Source organism: Balaenoptera ricei, chromosome 2 (assembly GCF_028023285.1).
Source record: "Balaenoptera ricei isolate mBalRic1 chromosome 2, mBalRic1.hap2, whole genome shotgun sequence".
In the NCBI taxonomy this organism is placed as follows: Eukaryota; Metazoa; Chordata; class Mammalia; order Artiodactyla; family Balaenopteridae; genus Balaenoptera; species Balaenoptera ricei.
In genome coordinates, this window is record NC_082640.1 from 150786241 (window position 1) to 150810225 (window position 23985).

The window sequence follows — 23985 nt, forward strand, 5'->3', positions numbered from 1 at the left end:
GGGATGCATGTAAATAATAAAAGAAGATAAATCTTCTTTAGACATTGTAGAATCTTTTAACACAACAGGGTGACCAATTTGCTATTAAACATTAGACCAATGGTGAGTGTTAGTCTACATTTTAACATGACTCTAGTAAAAAAAAAGTCTTTTAAATGTCAGGACCTTAGTTCCTCTGTGTGCAAATGAAATATTTAAAACATCTTCTTGGGATAGAATGTGTTACTGAAAGGAAAGAGCAAAGGGAAAAAAAATAAATGAGTTAATTAATGAGTGAATGAGTGAGTGTATATTTATTGATTTCCTTGACTTGTTTTTAGGAATTATGTACCCAGTTGGAAGCAAAGAAAGCAGCCATTGAACCACTAGAACAAATTGAATATCTTAAGAAAGCAGAAACAAGTGCCTTGTTTCCCCACAGTGAAAGGTATTCAGTGCAGCACTTGGACAATCTGCTTCAGGCACTTATTACTTTGAAGAAAAAGAAAGAAAGCCAATACTGTCTCCTTAAAGATTTTCAGGAACACCTCGCAGCAGTTGAATCCTCGATGAAAGCCTTTTTGACAGAAAAGGAAAGTCTAAAAGTGTAAGTATAAAAATTTAGGATGTGCATTCTTTGTATTCAACCATAGGCTCCACTGCCTTGGACAGGCCCAGGGTGTTAAGAGTTTATACTATTAAAGAATATTATGATTTTAATACTACAGTGTGGAAATTAATTTCATATGGAAACCATTGAAGAAAATTCTGTTGGTTTCATGCAAAAAAAATTCATATTAATTTTACAATTAAATTATATTAATTTTACAAATTAATTTATTAAACTATTAACTCACACTATAAATATCTGCAAATTAAGTTTAAGTTCTGTGGAATTTAGCATTTTTTTGCCAAGAGATTATTCTAAACTATGGGAGGGGGGCAGAAACATTATCAATACAATTGTTTAATATTAACATACTTGGTTTAAATAGTTTGGAACATAAGGAATATATATGTATTGTAATGGTTTCTTTTTACATGTATGTACTCCTTTTGGCTATGAAAATGATGGCTGAAGATTGTAGATATAGTCATAACTTGTAAACATTTTCTCATTATTAAAAAGTTTTATTTTATACTTTTGCCTAAATGGGGTTCACTTTCAGTGACATCCTTTGAGGAAACAATTTTATATTTAAAAGATTAGCCTGATGATTGTACCTTCTTAGTCAATATCTTTATCATTATTGTTGGTAAGATGATAACAAAGGGATTGGATGTTGTAATTTCGCTTAGTCCTAGCCTAACTTTGTACAAGTACCTTACAGGTGACAGAGTACTTTTACATACATTCTTACCTTGACTTTTCACTCCCTTCCTGTGCTTCTGCATTTTTATGATACTCATTTTATAGACAAGCTTTCTACATTGTCACACATTAATTGAGAGCTACAGTAAACAAGATTCTGATTTTTATTTTAAGGACAGAGTGTTCTTACAGACAACCTAATCTTCTCTTCTGTGAATTCAAAACAGAATTCATTTCTTTTAATGACAGCTAACCTCATGTTGATGTATAGTAAATATTAATCAGCTCCATTTTTCTTCTTTTGCTAGGGGACCACTGGACAGTGCAACCTATATGGACAAAATTAAAAAATTACTGGCATCAATAGAAAAAGAGAAAGATTCTTTAAGCAAGATGAAAATCGAATGGGAAAATTTATCAAACTGTCTGACTGACATGGATAAGAAGCTGTTGGAAAGCCAGATGAAGCAACTTGAACATGGTTGGGAGCAAATGGAACAACTGGTCCAGAAGAAGTATTCTCAGCAAGTGGTGGGACATGATGAGTTTACGTTTCTCATGAGTAAGATCCAAGACCTTGAAATTTCTCTGCAGCAGCAGCAGCAGTGCCTGCAGTTAAGGCTGGACTCTCCAGAAGAAGAAGGGAATCAAAGCATGGTTGCCTTGGCCACTGAACTCCAGACTATCAAGCATAGATTTTCTGTGTTCAAGGGGCGAGCTGAACTTCAGATGAAGAGGATTTGGGGAGAAAAAGAAAAGAAGATTTTAGAAGATGCAATAAATAATTTGCAGAAGCAATTGGAAGCATTGGAACCATTAAACATAGAGGTGGAAAATCAGATCAAGAAGTGTGAAACCAGGTACAAGACGAAAGAGGCTATCTTATGGGTCAAAAATCTGTTAGGTGAACTCATCCCTACCATTTCCCTTCTCCCAGACAATATTCTTTCACAGATCAGAAAATGCAAGGTGGTGCACGATGGCATTCTAGATAAGCAGCAGGTTGTGGAGTCATTGGTTGAAGAGGTCAAAGATAATATTCCTAACCTTACAGCATATGAGAGCAGTGATTTAAATAACCTCCTACAGGACTTACAGAATCAATACCAAATGCTAGTTTTAAAATCAACTCAAAGATCACAGCAATTAGAATTTAAATTGGAAGAAAGAAGCAAATTTGTTGGGGTAATAGGGAAGGTTCAACTTTCACTTCAAGGAAATGAAACACTGATGATCCCCAAGATGGAAACAACCTCCACAGAAGCTGAACTAGAACATCAGTATGTCACTTTGACCATTTCTCAGAAGGAATTGCAGGAAATTGAGAGTGTAATCGCAACACATCTTCAGGAACAAACAAACATCTGTAAAGATCTAAGTGTATTTGAAAGATTATTTCTAGATGATCAATTGAAAAATCTTAAGACTAGAGCCAACAGAACACAAAGATTCATTCAAAATAAATGTAATGAAGTAGAACACAAGATAAATTTTTATAGAGAATTTCATGAAAAAACATCTGTGCTTCAGAAGGAGATTGACCATATACAGCACAATGAACTGCTACTAAATCCAGAAATAAATCCAGATGTTAAAGAGGAGTTGTATTGTCTTAAAGACCAAATCACTGGTATTCGATCTAGTATCCTACAAGTATTGAAACTCAAAGAAGTGTTTGACTGTATGGGACTAAATTGGGATTGGTCCCAACTTGACCAATTACAAACCCAAATACTTGAAAAAGAAAAGGAACTTGAAGAAAAAATTAAGCGGTTAGATACATTTGTGGCAGAATATGGCAAATATCAGGCATCACTAGGTAAACTGAGGGCTATGGATCTGCAAGTTAAGAAAAGGGCTGAAGCACTGCTAACAACGCCTAACACCCCACCAGAAAGCAGTCTGCTCAATGCTCAAATTTTGAATCAGAGAATCAGGAAAGTCATGTGCTTGTATCATGAAATAATCAAGAAACTAAGTGAAAATAAGGACTTTGATGACTCATTCAAAGAGAAAGAAATGCTACAAATAAAGCTGTATGCAGAAGAAAATGATAAGTTACACAAGGTTCTCCAAAATATAGTCCTGGAATCCCAACCGAAAGAAATGGATGAAAAGAATTTTCAGGACAAACTAGAAAATTCCTTACATGTTTTAAATCAGATAAAATCTCAGTTACAACAGCCTTTACTTATAAATTTGCAAATTGAACATATTCAAAATGAAAAAGTTAATTGTGAAATGTTTCAAGAACAAGTTCAGGCAGAAATGGATAGCATTAAAGCTGTGACTGTTCTTGAGAAGCAAAGAGAAGAACACTCTTCTGAAGCTAGTGATGTGGAGACAAAATTACATGACATTGAAGATCTTCACATGCAGCTTAACGCAAGCATTGATTCGCGCACAGTAAGTATTTTAATTAGGTGGTTAATGTATTTGTTTTAATTTCATGATTTTATGTTTTACTCTAGTTAATATCCGCATTTCTCAAGAAGTTACACGTTCTATAGGAATATTCTGCACAGGAGAATAGCCATTTTAAAGAACTTCAAAGGTCCAGTTTATAATCCCAACTCATTCTACATCTAAATACAGTTCCTTACAGTTTGGAAAAAGATGAGTTTGACACCTTTATTTCTATATCCCTCGTAGCTTCTGTTGAGCTCAAAACCAAAAAGTTTGTGATTTTTGTTTGTTTGCTTTTCAGAAATAATAGAGTGTAGTGGAAGAAATATGGTATAAAGAACCCAAGATAATAACTCCACATTTATTTAGAACTTACAGTGTCTAGGAAGTGTGCTGAACACTTTATCTTTAATCCTCATAGCAACTCTGTGAGATGGGTGCTACTATTAGCCCCGTTTTAAAATAAGGAAATTGAAGTTCAGAAACATCAACAGTTTTCTCAAGGTCTTGAAATAGTAACAGAACCAGGATTCATGTTGAGATCTGTGTCATTTTAGAGCAGGGGTCATCAAATTAAGGCCCATGGGCCGAATTTGCCCACGGCACCTGATTTTGTAAATAAAGTTATATTGGAGCACAGCTATGCCCATTCCTTACTGGCTTGTGTATGGCTGCTTTCCTGCTACAACAGCAGGGCTGAGTAGTTGTGACAGTCCGTATGGCCTGCAAAACCTAAAATATTCGGTCTGACCCTTTACAGGAAAAGTTTGCTGATCTCTGTTGCAGAGCGACTACAACAAACTCCCTCCTTTCCTGCAATAATAGGGTAGATATCTTAGGCATCATTTAAACACACTGTTCTTAATATAATGCCCTTCACTGTGTTTTCAGAATTGTCACACTGAATTTCTAGAATGGGGACATTAACTCCCTTCTTTAATTCAAAGAGTTGTTAGATAATGTATTTGAACTATTTTGCTAAGGTATAAATGCTATAGAAATATAAAGTCATATGAACCCTAATACATTCTTTAAATTGGTACTTAACAAATTCTCTGCTTGATTTTAATACAGTTTCCAGAAACAATGTACATAAATCCCCAAAATGATATGTTTAGAGCTGGACTGGAAGGGACCTCTAAAGTTATTTATTTCAGCTATTTGTTATTTCAGTGAGAAGACTTGAGGTCTGGAGACATTAAGTGATGTGCTCAAAACTAAAGTTAGTGGCAGAGCCATTAATTTAAAAATACAAGAGGTTTGGTGGTGGTGGGGGGGGGTCTTTTCAGTTTTTTTCCGACAGATATTGCTTAAGGTTATATACATTAAATATATTCAATTGTTTTATGTAATTCATAGTCTAATACAAGAGTTCTAGAGCAGGAACATATATCATTAGACATGATTCATGAGATGTATTTTTAAATTTAGATTAGATTTCTTAGCAAATCTGGAAACCATTTTCTTTATGCAAAGAAGAACGTATTCATTTTTAACTATTAGTGTAATATTATTAAACTATAAGTGTGAGATGCTCACTCTTTATGACACAGAGACATATTATGAATGTATCACAAAAATTCAAGAATGACAAAAGTTTGACAGTTTTCATCACAGCATTTAATCTTCCATTCACCAGAATGTCTTGAATGATGCTTATGAAAATATGGCACGCTATAATGAAGCAGTCTCCAGGGCCATGGGGATCATCACTGCCCTTGAAGCCATCATTGCATCCCATAGAGTAGACCTTGATAATCCAGAAGAATCAATAGAGATGCCTCGCTGCAAACAAGAGGAACTGAAGTCCACAATAACAGACATCCAGGACCTCACCGAGAATTTGGGGACTATATCCAGCCCAGAAGCTAAACGACAACTTGAGTGTACTTTACAGGAATTAGTTTCTAAGAACTCAGCCATGAGGGAGGCAGCCAAAGTAAAGGAAGCTGAAGTAGAAAGGTAGGTACTTCTTTCTAAAGGTAATGCTTTAAGAACAAAATATAGATTTGTTTATAATTAACATGTACACATTAGAAATAATTTGGAAAATATGGAAAAGTAAGAAAAAATCACTAAGGAAAACCATGGCAAATATTCTACTGCATTTATTTCATTTTTTCTTAATTAATATTGAGTACTTAAAACAGAATGTTTATAGAAGTCTGAGTATGGTATAAAGAATAATGATAAAACAAACACCTTTGTACCCAAAGGTTCAAAGATAAACATCATGATTTTTTAATTCTCTTGGGTACTCCTTCCTTCTCCTCTCAGAAGTAACCATTATCCTGTTTTTTATTTACCATGCCCTTGCTTTTAAAAATATTTTTACTACGTGTTTGTGTCCTGTTTTCATGTATATGTATTCTTCTGTGACTTCATTTTTTCAAACTTACCATTATGATCTTGAAGTTTATTCATGTTTTTGTCTGTAGTAAAATATTCACTCACCCAGCTGTTGGTAAACATTTGGGTTGTTTCTAGTTTTTGCATTCACAAACAGTGCTTCTAGGAACATTTGCAAATGCAAGAGCTTCCTTTGGGTGTATAACTAGGATTGTGATTGCTGGGTCAAAAGGTATGCACATCTTGGGGCTTCCCTGGTGGCGCAGTGGTTGAGAATCTGCCTGCTAATGCAGGGGACACGGGTTCGAGCCCTGGTCTGGGAAGATCCCACATGCCACGGAGCAGCTGGGCCCGTGAGCCACAACTACTGAGCCTGCGCGTCTGGAGCCTGTGCCCCGCAAAGGGAGGGGCCGCGATAGTGAAAGGCCCGCGCACCGCTATGAAGAGCGGTCCCCGCACCGCGATGAAGAGTGGCCCCCACTTGCCGCAACTAGAGAAAGCCCTCGCATGAACCGAAGACCCAACACAGCCAAAAAAAATAAATAAATAAATAAATAAAGTAGCTATAAAAGTAAAAAAAAAAAAAAAAAGGTATGCACATCTTAAATTTTTAATTCCAAATGATTTTACCCATTTCTACTCAAACCAGCAACATATTAATGTTCCAATTGTCCCATATCCTCACCAACACTTAATGTTGTGAGATTTAATTTTTGCCAGTCTGATGGTTAAGTGATACTTCATTGTGGTTTTAATTTGCATCTTTATTACTGTTAATGAATTTGAGCCTCTTTTGTGAATATTTCTTCATCTTTCATATTTCATCTTCTGAAAAATGCCTGTTCAAGACAATTTTTATTTGGTTGTCTAGCTTTTTCTTGTTGATTTGTAGGGATTTATTCTACATTTTGGAGGCTGGTCTTTGTGTTATATGTGTTACAAATTATCTTTACAGAGGGGATGTCCTAATAAACATCCATCCTGGGTGTGCTCCGGGCTTTATCCTCTGTTCCCAGCATTCCAGGTGAAGGTCAACAAAACTGAAACTCGACAAATGTCCTCAAAGTGAAAAACTGGCCTTGGAGCTTAGCTTATTTCTCTGTATTTCCACTTTTACATAGTTTGGGGCCTCTGAATATTTCTTAATTCTTTGCCAGTTTATTATTGTGTGTTTTTGTGGGTTTTTTTAGTGTTTACAATTTTTTTTTAATTTTTATTTATTTATTTATTATTTTTGGCTGTGTTGGGTCTTCGTTTCTGTGCGAGGGCTTTCTCTAGTTGTGGCGAGTGGGGGCCACTCTTCATTGCGGTGCGTGGGCCTCTTACTGTCGTGGCCTCTCGTTGCAGAGCACAGGCTCCAGACGCATAGGCTCAGTAGTTGTGGCTCACAGGTCCAGTTGCTCTGCGGCATGTGGGATCTTCCCAGACCAGGGCTCGAACCCGTGTTCCCTGTATTGGCAGGCAGATTATCAACCACTGTGCCACCAGGGAAGCCCTATTATTGTGTTTTTAGAATTTTTAAAAATATATCTTTGATACCGAATTTTTTATTGTTTTCAGTGGGGGATTTAGGTTGTATCTATTTTGTATACATAATTTTATTCATAGTGTTTTTTTTTAATATAGCACAACATTGTACTATATAAAAATAGGCTGCTTTTGCTTTACTTTATAAAATGAGCTCTTTTCCTTATTGTAGCAAAACTTCATATAAAAGCAATGGTAACTTATATTTTATAGAACGGATTGTTGTAATTTACTTAACCATATCTTTTGGTAGCATAAAGTGTGTTCTGATTTTTGCCATTTTAATTAACAGTCTAATAAGTAAAAAGATTTTACTGTGTAAAAGGTTTTATAAAAGGTATAGGATAAATTTCTTATGTTAGGATTGATTCCTTAAGATTAACTGCAGAAGTTGGATCAAAAGCTATGAGCATTTTTAAGACTAAGTGGTTTTCTACAAGAATTGTACCAATTTACACCTTATTAGCAGTGCTCAAGAATGCAGTTTTCCAGTTTAGGTGTTTTAGGAACAGTCTTATCTGCCTGTTAAAGTTTGCATTAAAAGTCTCATGCAGGTCCTGTGAGGAGGAGGTAGTCCTCACAGGACCTGCATATAAATATTTGTTGTATATAAATACAACAGGTATATAAATATATAAATATAAATACAACAGGTATATAAATATTTGTTGAAATACACTGAGTAGCAAAAAGAGAATTACATTCTATTTTTTACGAAGTGTTCAGAATGCATTCTGGGAAGTTCAGAATTTATTGCACTAAATAAAATTTAACATCACTTTTTTTTTTCTAACTGTGTCTCACTAGGTGTCTTGAAAATTACAAAGGCTATAGAAAAATAAAAGAGAAAATTTGCACTAACCTCAGCCAGATGGAGACAGTTCTTGGGCAGTCCATGTCCCCATTGCCAACGTCATACAAAGAAGCTTTAAAGCGCTTGGAACAGAGCAAGGTAATAGAACTTGCAAATCTCAGTAAGACTCTGTGCAAAAAATTGGCAGAAAGAGCAGGTGGAGGCATCAGGGGATGTGGCTCTGTTATGACCCACAGAAATCTTCAACCTGAGTTGTACACTCAACAAAATTCCTAAACCAAAAGCTATGGGGAAAATGAGGCATTGGTTCTGAGAAATTTAATCATTTGTGTTCACAGGACAGTCTTCTCCCCAGTAGCGTCCTGTCCTTATTATTCATTCTTTCTAAGGCGTTACCTTGCATGTTGTTTTGTTGGACATCGCTGGATCAATGACAGAGCATTTAATGCAACTTTCAGAAATGCTAAATTCTGGTTACTTCTTATACTCTATTACTGAGCAATTTTAGTTTTTGCATATATTCATCTGTTACAGTGTATGGTATTATGTTATTAGCATTTGGATGAGGACATTCTAAATCATCTGTGCTTATCATCTACCACAAAACAAACAAACACAAAACCAAAAAACATAAATAATGTGTTGGTGGTTGATTACAGTAAGCTTTGTACAAATTAGCTATCTAGTAAAATACGAGACTTATGTTAAAATAAGAAAATGAACTTCTAGGATATTTACCTTGGAAAACACATTTTTACTTAGAAAAATTGGTTTATAGGTCATTACTTGTCCCCATAGTTCCAAATTCATGTGCAATATAATAATACATAGATGCTTCTCATCTGTCTCAAATTGACTTCCAAAAGGACTAAAAAATGGATTAGGTAATACTTACGGATGATTTTAAAACATTAATTGTTCAAGACTAGAATAGTTTATAAGTTTCAGAATAGTTCTGAATTCAGAAAACTTCTATCCCTCCTATTCCTTTTCTTTCCTTTCTTAAGGCCTTGGTGTCAAATCTCACGTCAGCCGAAGAAGAGCTCATGAAAGTACGACGGGTCCTCAGACACTTGAGACCCACCTGCACAGATAGTGACAGCCTCTGTTTACTCAGAAGCACATCTGCTCTATGGGAGAGATGGCTGAGTTTGATGGAAGCTGTTAAAGAATGGGAGTTGTGGTGTGAAGAACTGAAGCAGGAGTGGAAATTTATCCATGAAGAAGTAAGTGCTTCATTTGCAACAGTCAAACCATACAGTTTACTAACACATGTCATTTAAATTGTTTTATTATTTTCATTTTTTTTTAATATAAAGCAAATCCTCAACCTGTACCATTTGTTTGCATCACATGTATGGAACATGTACATGTTTATAGAGGTCAGGTCCTAGCAAAATAATCTCCAAGGAATGATTCAAGAATGACTCAAGTTCTTTCATGACAGTGGCATTTTTTTGGTGTCAAATAATTCTTAGAAATAAGTGGCTACTTGCTCATATGAGCTTTAAAATCTTTATCGTGCAGATAAGCTAAGCCCTCTTAAAAATGTCTCTCCATCACACTAGAGGTTAGAATAAGGTAATATTCATAATAACCAATTAATTTTGAAATTAATTACAGTGGTTAACTGTGGAAATTAACTACTATTGTTAATAAGTATTGACCTAAAAATATGTATGATGTTCTTTCTGAAGACTGTCTCAAAGAACACCTCCGTAACATATATCGATCACAGATGTTAATTTAACCATGGTTGAGGCCTTAGGCATCCCATACATTTAGAAAGAAAATTTAAAATAGTATAAAAATACCTTAGGGTATTCTTTAATCTTTCCAAAGGACCAGGTATAAATGAGGTACAAATCAGAACATTAAATGAAAACCCTTCTCTCTTATTCCTGTTAAAATTTCTGCTGAATTTACTTAAGACAAATATAATCAATACTTGATTAGCAGTAGGTCACATTGCTTTACGATTTAAACGTTTAGCACTATCATATTTTCCTGCTTAAAACTTGTTATTCTTGAAAATGAATATCATTTTGATGGTGCTGTTGGGGTTTGGTTAGTAAATAGTCTCTTGAATGTTAAAACTCCAAGGAACTTTGTAAATTGTCCTTGTAGCAGGGCCGCTAGCCTCCAGCTCTTTCCCATCCACGATGGCACAGTTTACTGAGGTCCTTCTGTGCAATGTGTTCCTGTGTGCTATGCTAAGAAGGCAGTTCAGGGAATTCCCTGGTGGTCCAGTGGTTAAGACTTCACACTCCCACTGCAGGGGGCACGGGTTCCATCCCTGGTCAGGGAACTAAGCCGTGAGACGTGGCCAAAAAAAAAAAAAAAGAAGGCAGTTCACACATGATGCCGCTGAATCTTGGCATGGCCCTCAGGAATTACCTATTATCACCATTTTCTAAACGGAGAAGCTGAGGCACTGAGAGATTTAAGTTGGTACAAGCCTCCAAGCTAGTGATTAAACTGGGGCTATGGGCTGGGGCCACATCTATTTTGCTCACACTGTAATTTTAGAATCTGAACAGGGCTTTGCACTTAGTGGGCACTTAGTATTTCTTGAGGGACAGCTCTTATTCACATCCAGGTTTAGGCTAATCCTAACCTTATTGTTTTTACTTTCTTACATTATCTTTCTCTTACCCTCTGCCCACTGGCAATCATATTTTAGTAGCTATTTAATAGTAGTTATTTTTGTAGTTATCCATACAAGCACTTGACAATATCTGCTAACAAAATGTGTTTTCCAAAGAATAACACCAACAAAATATGTTCTCACATAATAACAATAATAACTGCTAACACTTAATGGGCACTTAATTGAGCACGTGTCAGGCATAGTTCTAAGCACTTTACATGTATTTACATTTATCCTCGCAAGAATCCTATGAGGATGACATTATCATTCTCATTTTATAGATGAAGAAAGTGAGACAGTGAGATTGAGTAACTTGCTCAACTTCATAAGTGATAGAAGATTCAAATGTACACTCTGTTTTTAACCACTAAACTGTCAACTTAAATGACATTTACACATGCCAAATTGATGTAAGATTTTAAAATAGCTTTTATCCATTCAATAAAAATTATGTCATCTAAATACCTGTACATGCAAGATTCTGTTGGCATGGTTGGTGATTTTACATGTGACAAAATGAATTTCTGTCTGTACTAATACAACAATCCAGTATCTTTATGGAAGAAAGGTTTTGTGTAAGTAGATTTTTGAGAACTTAAATGCTTGTTTACATTTACAAATTCAAAAATTAATTTAAATTTTGATATACCGGTTTTTTCCCCCTAAGATCTTACCTCCCTCTTTTCTTAAGCAGAATCTGCTTAATTTAATTATTCATTTTGGTTATTCAGGATCATCATTTTATGCTTCACTGATCACAGTTTGCTAGAATAAAGGCACATCTTCAAAGATATGGGAGGGGTAAGGCTGTCTTCTTCCCCTTGTACCAAAGATCCAAAAGTCTTTCCTGTTTTAGTTTCTATTTTGGCTGCTTACAGGTTTTTCCATCTCCTTCTCTGTGTTTACTCTTGGAACAACTGTGGTTCATTCTCCCTTTCTAGACTCAACTTTATAACTGACTGTGATCCTAAAAGTTTTATAACCTGTCCAGGGAAAATCATCCAGGGGCTGAAGAGTGAATGCATAATCTCTGTGGCAACTATTTACTTATTTGGGGACTGCCATCATTCTTTCTGGTATAAAGTTTGCTGCGTTTTGACAAGTGCATACAGTCACATGACCACCAATGAAATCAAGACTTAGAACATTTCCACCACCCAAGAAAGTTCCATATGCCCCTTTGTAGTCAGCCCCTTCCATTACCTCCAGCCTGTGGCAATTATTAATCTGTTTTGCCATCTTCAGAATGTCATATAAACAGACTCGGATAGTTTGTGGCCTTTTGAGTTTGGCCTTTTTTTGCTAAGCATAATGCATGTGAGATTCATTCCTGCTGCTGCTTGTATCAATAGTTCATTTCTTTTTATTCCTGAGTAATAGTCTGTCAGACTCATGCACAGCAGTTAGTTTATCCATTCACAATTTGAAGAATTGCCTGGCTTTTGGATAAAATTATTGTCCTAAAAAAAATTATTCTTCCCCCTTGTGTTCTCCTCCTAATGACTTACCAGCTTTACAGCAGAGAGCAGAACCTGAGACAGGGGCTTGTAAGCAGGTGGTTTATTTTGGAAAGTGATCCAAGGGAACAGGAATGGGAGATAGGAGAACTGACACAGGAAAGATTAGAGCCTTTAGTCGCTTTACTCTTATTGGATCCTGGTTGCTGCAGTTGCCCATTTATGGTTATCGCTGGCCATGGAAGCACCAAGAGATGCTCCATTAAGTCCTGAATTACGGACATAGTTCTTTCAACCCCAGTGTATATTGGAAACCCTAGGTGGACAATTACCTCTGTCAACATAGCTATTCCTTTCTTTGGATGCTGGTTCTTTGGTGGGGGAGTGAGGGGACTGCAAAATGACCCAGTGGAACCTGTTATCCCATTCCCTGGTGGAAGTGTAGCTGCCTGCTTGAGAACTAGGACTTCAGTTCAACTGAATTTAGGTTTGAGGGGATGGAAAGCACAAATTCCATAACTGGGTCTCTTGGAGAGGGGCCAATCTACACATGTAGATTGGGTACACATGTACCCATGGATTCTAGTGATTGGGGACCCAGCTGGAACCTATGGCCCAAGTGACAGGGCAGCTTATGCCATAGCCTCGTCCTGCAGCACTGCCTCCTCAGCACTGGCGGCATTCTGATGAATGGATCTGAGCAATAGTCACCAGTATAGCATACACGGCTGCCAAAATCCCAAAAGGCCCATCCAGTGCTGCACCTCTTTCTTGGCAACAGAGGTGCAAGACTGAACAACTTGATCTTTACCTTATAGAAGTCCCCTGACATGCCCCAGACTACTGGCCCCCTGGGAACTTAATTGATGCTGGGGCTCCTGAATTCTCATAGGCTTTATATCTCATTCTCTGGCATGTCTTACTGGTCGTCCAGGTCCTCATTTATCATTTCAGTTAGCATGATATCATAAATGTAGTTGACCTCTGTGATATTCAGTAATGTCAAGATTGCAGGATGCCTGACTCTGTCTGAACGTCGAGCAGGAATGTTGGCAATGCTGGGACAGAATGTGGTAAATGTACAGTGCTGCTGAGGAGAGGGCCAGAGGATTTGAGGAGGGAATAAGAGGGATCTGATTTTCTGTCTCTGTTCTGAGTTTCAGGGCTGGTAGAACTCCACTTTCTAGATATTTGATTTATTATTGATAGGTTATGTATTTCTGAGTTCTGCATTTAGCTGTGGTTGAGAAATACACGAGCAGTCCAGTAATTTGGGCTGCTTTCCCATTGGTGTAGGTGAGTGACAGGGTATTGAGGGCTTACTTTTTTGAGCATTGGATGTGAAAGAAAAGAGACCTGTAGAAAAAATGCCCAACCTCTTTGACTTCATGGATGCAGTTTGGTGGAGCTCATTCTAACTAACTTAGGGGTATCTCAGTCAGGAGAAATAATTGCTTTAATAAAGCAACTGAAATTGGAAGGAGAAAGAAATTATGAAAATATTCAGTAGCATTTCCTTCAGCTCATAACAGCAATACTTCTTTTTAATCACACATATACATGATCAATAGCTGGGAACTATGGGATTGGGATAGTGGAGAGATAATACTCCCAGCTGTAGGAAGACAAATATTACCTTGAACTGGGATGTGGCTTTGGGAATCCTTTGAAGAGCCAATATGTGAAAATTATGATTGCTGAGTCCTGAAGTGGTAAGAGTATATTTTACTTATTTTAGCTCCCTTTTTTTTTTTTTTTTTTTTTTTTGCTTATTGAATTAGATTGAACGAGAAGCAATTATTTTAGATAATCTTCAAGAAGAACTCCCTGAAATTTCCAAAACAAAGGAGGCAGCCACCACAGAGGAATTCTCAGAGCTGCTGGATTGTTTATGCCAATATGAAGAGAATGTGGAGAGGCAGCAGCTGTTACTGGCCCTACTTCTGCAGCGCATAAAAAATATCCAGAACACTCCTGAAGGCTTAAGGGCTGTGGAAACTGTTTCTGCATCTCAAGAGATTATGTCTATGCAAGAACGATGCAACAAGTAAGATTTATGAAAAACTATTAAGGAAATGTGCTTGACAACTCAGGAAAAATTGAGAAAATATTGAATTTCTAGAATATAAAAATATTATAGAACAATGACAAATGATATGACAGAATCGAGTTGCGTCAACACTGATAGGTATAAAAATGATGGAAAAGATTAATTTTTTTTATTGGAGTATAGTTGCTTTACAGTGTTGTGTTAGTTTCTATTGCACAGCAAAGTGAATCAGCTATACATATACCTATAGCCCCTCTTTTTTTGCTTTCCTTCCCATTTAGGTCACCGCAGAGCATTAAGTAGAGTTCCCTGTGCTATACAGTAGGTTCTCATTAGTTATCTATTTTGGAAAAGATTAATATTAACGATAATTAAAACAAGCACACATTTTCCATCCTGGTGTTTCAAATTTTTTTAAACGTTTGCTGTTTTTCTAACTTAGTAATGCATATTCATTATAGGAAGTTTAGAGAATGTGGATAATTATAAAGATTAATATAAAAACCACCTTTAATCTTGCCACTCAGCAACAATCACTACCAATCACTCATCTTTCTTACTATGGCTGTACTTTTTAGAAAATTGTGATCATAGTACTATACTGTTTTATATTCTGCTGAACCATTTATAAGCATATTATATTTATTTTCCTATGCTATTAAATGTTCTTTAAAATATAACTGTATAATATTTCACATATGTGGATATGCTGTAATGTATTTAACCAAGTCCCTAATATAGAACCTTTAAATTATATGTAATTTATTTTACTTTTATAAAAACACTGTAATGAATATTCTTATGCTAGAATCTCTTTGTGCATCTGTGATTACTTCATTGAGAAAGATGCCAAGAAGTATGATCATCAGGTCAAAGGATATATCAATAGTATCTTTATAGCTAGAAATACTTACCAGATAGCTCTCAGGAAAGATTTTACCCACTTAAACTCCTCCAATAATATGATGGCTGCATCCACAGTAAATAGGGTCAGCTTGGATAGAAAGGCTAATTCCATCATCTATGACTCTAAGGGCCCATGCATGACTTCATTCACACCTCTGAGTCACGTTCAATTGAACTCAAGGATTACAAGGAAAAAAATACGGCAATTGGAATGTGAAGTGTGAAAAGAAGATATTTTGGGATGAAAGTTTTAGAGAGGTTTTTTTTTTTCTTTTTTAAAATTAATTTTTATTGGAGTATAGTTGCTTTACAGTGTTGTGTTAGTTTCTGCTGTACAGCAAAGTGAATCAGTTATACGTATACATATATCCCCTCTTTTTTGATGGAGTGATAGAATTTGATGTATGTTTGTATATATAGTATATAAACCATTGAAAACTGGTACTTTTCTCTCAGGAAAAAAAATATTTTGTGAGCTATGCAGACATTATATTAATTGTTGAAGTAAAACTATTACACAGAAAAGCGGGATAGAGGAACAATTTTATTCTGATGCTATATTTTAGGCTTTTCCAGAAGGCTCAAAAAAATAAGGAATTGATGCAGAATGAAATCCAAGAAAGACATGCCTTTACAAAAGAAATAATTACTTTGAAGAATTCATTTCAGCAGACTACAACCTTTTTCCAAAATATGGAATTACAAGACCACCCAGAAAAGGCAGAACAGCTTGAGGTAAGTGAGGAATGAACTAGTGAATGTGGCTGATACAGGTCCGAAATCTTGAGTTCAAAGTTCTTGGAGCAGAGGTAACCCTGTGGCTAGTGTAGAGGGAATCTAGAAGAAGAAGAAAACGTGGGCAAAGGCCCTGTGGCATGGTGTGGGCAGAGCCACAGGAGATCAATATGGCTGGAGTACAGAGAGCAGAGTTGGGACTAGGTCAGGAGGTAGGCCAGCAACCCTTTTCCAACCACATTTCAAGTGTGTTTGGTGTACAGGGGTCTCAGACCACTCTTGAGTAGTATGTAGGACTGCTCACTTTATAGGATATAGTATCTAGTCTCTGAGAGGGGTAGAACTGTTTTTACTCACAGCACTTGCCACCAAATGTGTGAGGCCTTTTTTCCCCACACCAACCTATTCCCCAACTGGGACAGGTTTTTTTCCAGACACCAACTGGGACACCAATTCAATTCTGACACTAACTATAACGAGTTAGTATCGACCCCCAGGTTAAGGGCTCAGTCCCACAAGTCTGCCCCCACTTCAGATGCCACCCGTACTTCTTTTTTTTTTTTTTTAACATTTTGCGAAATGCTTTATTCAAAAAAATCATGTAAATGTTGTCTTCCATAACTTTAAAAAAATGTTCAAGCAGAAAAGAGTTAACTTTAAAAAGCTATTGCATAGAAAATGACACAATACAAATAACAGATTTTACTTTGATATGTAAATATAAACTAGAATAATCTTGATTACAGAGAGACAAAATCATATGCCTCCATAGCAGAAAATTCTTTGGTTAAAAATAGCCAAATGGCTTTTCCCTCATACTTTCCTTAAGACATGAAATCTATTTTTTTAAGTATTTGGATTCCAAGTAAAGAACTTCACTTTTTTCTCTTTAAATAGAAACACCACCCGTACTTCTGACCGACAGGCTATAAAGCAGCAGCTCCCAGGACCCCATCCTCAGGTTTATAAATTTGCTAGAATGGCTCAGAAAACTAGGAAGGCACTTTACTTACTATTACTGGTTTATTGTAAAGGATAAAACTCAGAAACAGCCAAGTGGAAGACATGTATGGGGGAAGGATGTGGCACTTCCATGCTCTCTCTGGGTGCGCCACTCTCCCAGCACCTTGACGTGTCCATCAATCCAGAGCTCTCCAAACCTTGTTTAAGGGTTTTTATGGAGGTTCCATTAATAGGCGTGATTGATTAAGTCATTGACAGTTGGTTATTAACTCAACCTCCAGCCCTTCTCCCCACTGGAGGTCTGGAAGTGCGGTTGAAAGTTCTAGCCCTCTAATCACACAGTTGGTTCCTCTGGCACCAGCCCCATCCTGAAGCTGTCACCCCCCAGCCCCACCACCAAGAATCTTCTCATTACCATAAACTCAGGTATGGTTGGAAAAGACTTGTTATAAATAACAAAAGACACTCCTTTCACCTCTATGCAGGAAATTCCAGGGGTGTTAGAAGCTGTGCCAGGAACTGGGGATGAAGGCTAAATGTATTTATTATATCACACTATCTATGCATAGGCTAAGGGTCATTTTCCGAACAATCTCTTCTCATTCCACTAGGTGGTAACAGGCAAAAATGACATTTGGAAGTTTGTTCAAAAGTTGCATGCTGTTATTCACCAGAGCTTTTGGTATCAATGTTGCAAAAGGAAACTTACTCTCCCTCACAGAGGCAGTCTTCTTGGGGAAGCCATCTGAGTGTAGCTCTGAATGAAGACCTGTACTCCTGGCTAGGTCTAGATAAACGAGGAGCAGTCTGTACCTCAAACCCTACCTTTCTCTGAATGGCACACTATTCTTTAACTTTTCCTCTAGACTTGTTCTCTGCTGAGGGCTAAGAAAAGGAAAGCAGTGACACATCGTGGAGTCATTCAAAATTGTAATCATTCTTCAGTGTGGTGACTCAATCCATTAACACAGATAATGCTACTGAACAGCTACTGTAAAAACAAAAGAAAACCCCAAAAGCCACAGTAAAGTCAAGAAGTATTTTTCCACTTGATCTTTGGGAAACTTTCCCAAACAAATGAGTTTCTCCTTTATAATTAGTGCAAGAGTACGTAGATCAGATTCTGTTTCTAGGCCACGACCAATAGACTATTTGTTCAGGTTTCTTTTATCTCCTAAAAACCCACATTCTTTGCAAGGAACTGGAACCCTCCCTTTTGAAAGAAGTTGAGCTGTGCTGGGCTGTCTAATTACATGAAAGCAGACACTTCTGCTTCAAGCACAGGGCTTTTAGTGGCCTTGAATCATTGTGATGATAATGTAGGAAGAAGCAGAAATGGCAACAAGTTAATAATAAAATAAAACTTCTTTGAAACTTTTTGCTGCTTACAGCTTTTTAGATCGAGACTGCTACTGAGATATAACTAAATCCTAGAGGTACTTTAGAAGCAGGAGATGTTGTAATGTCTTTTCAGGACAATGGTTTGACACTATGGAGAGATATCAAGTTTAATTCTTACAAATTAGAAAGCATCATCTGACCAAACTGAGTATCTCTCATGCTTAATCAGCTTGTATCAATAGTGAGGTTTTGTCATGCAAAGTTTGCTCATTTAAATCATAAGGATGTGCTGGAAAGCTGCTTTCATTTTTAGAGTTAAACTTTTTCTCTGTCCTGTGAGCATTTGAAACTCTCTTGATTTTTTAGGAGCTTCAAAGCATTCTTAAGAAAGGGAAGCTAACTTTTGAGAATATTATGGAAAAACTGCGAATCAAGTATTCTGAAATGTACACCATAGTCCCTGCAGAGATTGAATCCCAGGTGGAAGAATGCAGAAAAGCTTTAGAAGACGTAGATGAGAAGGTAATAATAATGTTTGTATTCGTATTATTATTTATGGAGGTGAATGAATATAAAGAAGAACATATCATTTAGTATCACATTTTCATTTGCCCTGATTTCAGCTATGTCTGTTTTTATAGAGTTTAGTTGAATGATAATTTTGTGTATTGATACTGAGACGGAGTTGCTCTAAGTAAGTGACACAGGTAACAGAATTAGTCTATTAATTTTTAGTTGTCAAGATGCTTAATTTTTCTTCTCTTGCATTTAAAAACAGAGTTATATATTGGCTTTTACTTGACTTTTTTTTTCTCCGGAAAATCACTTTAAAATTTTGGTCGTGAATAATACTTCGCTTTTAACATTTTGAAATTGCAACCAAGAACAATAAGAACACACATTTCATAACTTACTAGGAATAGCACTTAACACACAGTGTCTTTCTAATGATGATGGTAACATAATTCTCACAAAGCATACCCAGGCAAATCTTTATACCTGAAAGTCCAGGTTGGAAGAAAGAATGGGAAATGGTTCATAGTACTTGGAGACATAGGAGTTTAGCAAGACAATTTTATTGCATTATTTAAAGGCTGCCCAAATCCAACAGAACAAAATTCTGTTTGGTCCAGAAGAATACAGAAGGATTTTTGTATTGCTTTTTGAAGCCTAAAATACCTATAATTTAGTAAATAAAACAGGTTTTAATTGCACACAAAAAATCAGGTTCAAACTTGCGACAGATTTCTTTGGAAAATCTAACCCATGTAAAAAACATGTAAACTCCTAATATATATTATAACAAATCTTGTTGATTTGACATACAAGATAATCTATTATAAGGAACTTCCTCAAGAATCATGCACTATTGATTTTATTTTAAGAGAATACTAAATGTTTTGAGAGAAACTCAGTTGGTTCTCCTGACTACTTCATGTGAAAATCCCTAACAAAGTGAGTTAATAATCAAAATCTACCTTTTAAATTTAGGGTTGAAAATTTCAGCAGTGACTTTGATATCTGTGTATATTTGTAACCAATAAAAACTTACTTTTATTGCGTGATGTGACTGTAGGATCCAGGCAACAGACACAATACCATTCTGTGCAATTCAGATGGCTGCATACTTTACCTAAATCATGATCTCTACTAATATACAAAAATGATAGGCATTTCTGCCAGAAGAGTAACTGCCCAAAATATCAGAAAGCTTCATTTTGTGGTAATTTGTTACGTAGCAATAAAAAGCTAATACAGTAACTTAAAAAAAAAAAAAAAACTAATACAGGATTAGTTTTTTTTCTAAAAAATCTTGACTGTGGTATGGTCTGTGGAGTAAAAACATTATATAAAAGTATCAACAACCTGATGCTGTGAAAAGAGCCTGGGGCCTTGGCGTCTGGTGGCTCAGGCTTCTTGGGATGAGTTTACCCACTATCTTGATGTATGACTTTAAGCAAGTCATACATGATGTATGACTTTAGCCTGTGTTTCAGTTTCTGTATCTGTAAAGTATCTGCATTGGAAGGTTTAGTCCCAGTGGTTGTAAAGATATAGTGGTTTTAAAAAAGTTAATTAAAAGGATAATACAAAAGCATTAAGTATTTTTTGGTTATTCAGTGGCTGTTTGGAGAAAACCTTATCAACATAGCTTAAAAAAATAAGAGCATGAACTAATCAGGCATTTGAAACATGGTACATTCAACATTCATTTATTATCTTTCCTAGCACAAGTTATTTTCTTCGGAAAATCATTCTGATAAAAAAATTACACTGTTCAGCAGCTAGATTTCTAATTGCTGGGAAAACATACACTAGAAGCATTCACACAGAGAAAAACTAAGATTTTCTGCTGCAAGAAATAGCCAGTTTTAGAAGGTTATTTCACCCAAATGAATATTAAGATGGGAATTATATCTTTTACGTCAAATTGAGAATGTTTGTTTTTATTGAAAACAAATCTGTGCAGAGGATTCTCTCATAAAACATAGAAACTGTATAATAAATAATTTTTCTCCCAGGAATTCTTTAATATCATTTGCTCACTTGGGGTATGTTTCAGACAGTCCCCTCAGTAGTTTTGCCCAACACAGCACATATCTGTAGTACATACTGTGGATTACATTGAACAGATTTCTGTTGGTCAGTTTTCTTTTCTTTTTTTTTTTTTCGGTTGGATTTGAACAGTCAGGTCAGCACAGCTACCTTTTCCTAGTCTACTAATCTACCCTCTCATTAACGCATTAGTCAGTATGGTTTGGAATTTTCCCCCTAGCCCTTAAAAGATTTGTACAAGTAAAATCTCAAAACACTGTGACTACCCCTTTTATCATTTGAACCTCTGAATAGAGTGCGGAAAACATCTCCATTGTGTCTTTCTCCCTTTGAAACAGATCAGCAATGAAGTCTTGAAAAGCTCACCATCATATTCAATGAGTCGAAAAATAGATGAAATTAACAACGGGCTTCGGAATGTTGAAAAGATGTTGCAGCAGAAAAGCAAAAATATTGAGGAAGCTCAAGAAATTCAAAAGGTAACATGCTCCCTTAACTTCCTTCAGCATTTGGTATGTTCCCTGTCATCAGTCATCACAGGGATCCTAACCCTGATTTACGGGGCCCTCCTCACTGAGTGTGTCGTCACCTGCAGAGGCTTGGTGGAGAAGGTTGCATTTAAGAATTGTTCTCAGTTTTTCCATGGTGGGAATATGCCCAAACTCCTGAGAGCCTATGATTGGGGACCAGCGTTTTCACTAGGGAAGGAAAGTAAGGATCTTGTCTTGGGAAGACTGATATATAAAAACATTTCAGTAAGATATGAATGGTATTAACAGCTTTTCTTTAGACTGCCAGGGGGAAACAGAGGAAAGTAGAAATTCCAAATTTATTTCCCTTGTAAAATGTCTTAGGTGGAACGGTACATAAACATAATATTCTACCTCTTAACTTCCAAGTAAACTCCTGCGTGTGGAAAACATTCTTATTCTACTTTATATTTTAAGGAAATATTCTAATATGAATGGAGACTTTTAAAAATAGGGCTAAGAGAATAGATCTTAAAAGTTCTCATCACAGGGAAAAAAAATTTTGTAACTGTGTATGGTGAAGGATTTTTAACTAGACTTATTGTGGTGATCATTTTACGGTAGAAACAAATATTGAACAATTGTGGGACTTCCCTGGTGGTGCAGTGGTTAAGAATCCACCTGCCAATGCAGGGGCCACGGGTTCAAGCCCTGGTCCGGGAAGATCCCACATGCCGTGGAGCAACTAAGCCCACGAGCTACAACTACTGAGCCTGCGCTCTAGAGCCCGCAAGCCACAACTACTGAGCACACACGCCACAACTACTGAAGCCCGCGTGCCTGGAGCCCATGCTCCGCAACGGGGGAAGCCACCGCAATGAGAAGCCCATGCACCGCAAGGAATCGTGGCCCCCACTCACTGCAACTAGAGAGAGCCTGTGCGCAGCAATGAAGACCCAACACAGCCAAAAATAAATAAATAAATTTATTAAAAAAAAAAAATTGTGTTGTACACCTGAAACTAATAAAATGTTATGTGTCAGTTATACCTCAATTTTTAAAGAAGTTATCCTCAGAGAAGTCTCACTTATCACCCCCTTTCCCTCTGTTCCCTTCCTCCCTGCAGTTAAATCTCTCCTTTGGTTTCTGATTTAACTCGACTGTGTTTCTTTTGGTAAAAATAAAGAAATAATTCTAAATATTAAAAGAAATAATTGTACCTATTGTATGTGTCCTTCTTTCATAGAGGAAGACATTAGACTGTGTATACTCTCTTAAAATAAGGTGAACAAGATTTGCTCACAAACAATCATACCTGCCTTTGACTTTGCAGTCCCCTCTAAACCAAACAAATGTGATGTCAAAGGATTAAAAAGATTAAATTAAATTGAAAAATAAAAATAGGTCAGACTATGGCTCGCCATTGGACAAAATCTTGGGCTCTCAATAAGCACTTTAACTAGTCAGATTTTCCCATTTCTAGAAATTATGTTCTTACACAGATATTAAGTAATAATTGAATGTTGCCTTTGAGATTTCCTCTGCCCAGACAAGTGCAGGTTTGAATCCAGCCTATTGGTTTCTTGAGCTAAAAGCAGTTGCTACTAATACATGTGGCTAGAATTTTCTGCCAGTGCATTAGTCTGAGTCAGAGCAGATATTTTCTTTTTATCAGTTTTATTTTTGCATTCAATAAGAATTGTCTTCTAGAATAAGTAGCTATATATACTGGTCTAAATAGGTTAGGTATTTACCCAAGCCCTTTTAAACATAATGTTACCTCATCACTCTTGAAAGATTAGGGTTACGTTGACCTTGTTTGGTGTCATTCATCTCTGGGAATGTCCAGGACTTTCTGCTCCCTTACAGCTAATTTGTACTGAAATGAATACAGTAAGAGTTAAGAGACCTCAGAAAAAGAGTTTTTCAGTTCAGGTCACAAGTGGTTTCTGGGCATAAGTGAAAAACTTTGCCTGGGATGTTGTCTCTGTCATCTCATTTTGGTAGCATTTACAAGTACAGATACTGTGTGAAAACTTAGAAGTCAACACATCTTCAATCCAAATGGACTTAACGCTTTTCTTCCCCAGACGATGTGGGATGAGCTGGATCTCTGGCACTCCAAGCTAAATGAGCTGGATTCTGAAGTTCAGGACATTGTTGAACAGGACCCAGGACAAGCTCAAGAATGGATGGATAACTTGATGATTCCTTTCCAGCAGTATCAGCAAGTATCACAGAGGGCAGAATATAGAACCTCACAATTAAACAAGGTATGGCTGTAACACGCGATAGCTACACGGAGCATGTGGTAGTAGTGAGATGGGTTTAAAACAAAACAAAAATACGTATTCAGAGGAAACCAGTTTCCCTTGAATTGCCAGTTTTAGGACCTGAAGCTAGAGCTACACCATAGGTTCAAGTGGGCATCGAGGGGCACTGCTGGCACAGGCAGAAGCAAGAATCCAAA

At 36.6% G+C, this 23985-nt stretch overlaps 1 protein-coding gene across 15 annotated transcripts in view; it reads left to right on the forward strand.

Annotated features, from left to right (window-relative positions):
* SYNE2 (spectrin repeat containing nuclear envelope protein 2) overlaps window positions 1–23985 on the forward strand; it is a 319025-nt gene that overhangs the window by 174701 nt on the left and 120339 nt on the right. For all 15 annotated transcript variants that reach the window (XM_059914375.1, XM_059914389.1, XM_059914374.1 and 12 more), the window contains exons 47-56: window positions 321–586; window positions 1600–3697; window positions 5337–5659; window positions 8381–8525; window positions 9395–9613; window positions 14276–14541; window positions 16017–16185; window positions 18856–19011; window positions 21384–21524; window positions 23606–23788. In XM_059914375.1, coding sequence (XP_059770358.1) covers window positions 321–586; window positions 1600–3697; window positions 5337–5659; window positions 8381–8525; window positions 9395–9613; window positions 14276–14541; window positions 16017–16185; window positions 18856–19011; window positions 21384–21524; window positions 23606–23788 — 3966 coding nt within the window. The remainder of the gene's footprint in view (window positions 1–320; window positions 587–1599; window positions 3698–5336; window positions 5660–8380; window positions 8526–9394; window positions 9614–14275; window positions 14542–16016; window positions 16186–18855; window positions 19012–21383; window positions 21525–23605; window positions 23789–23985) is intronic.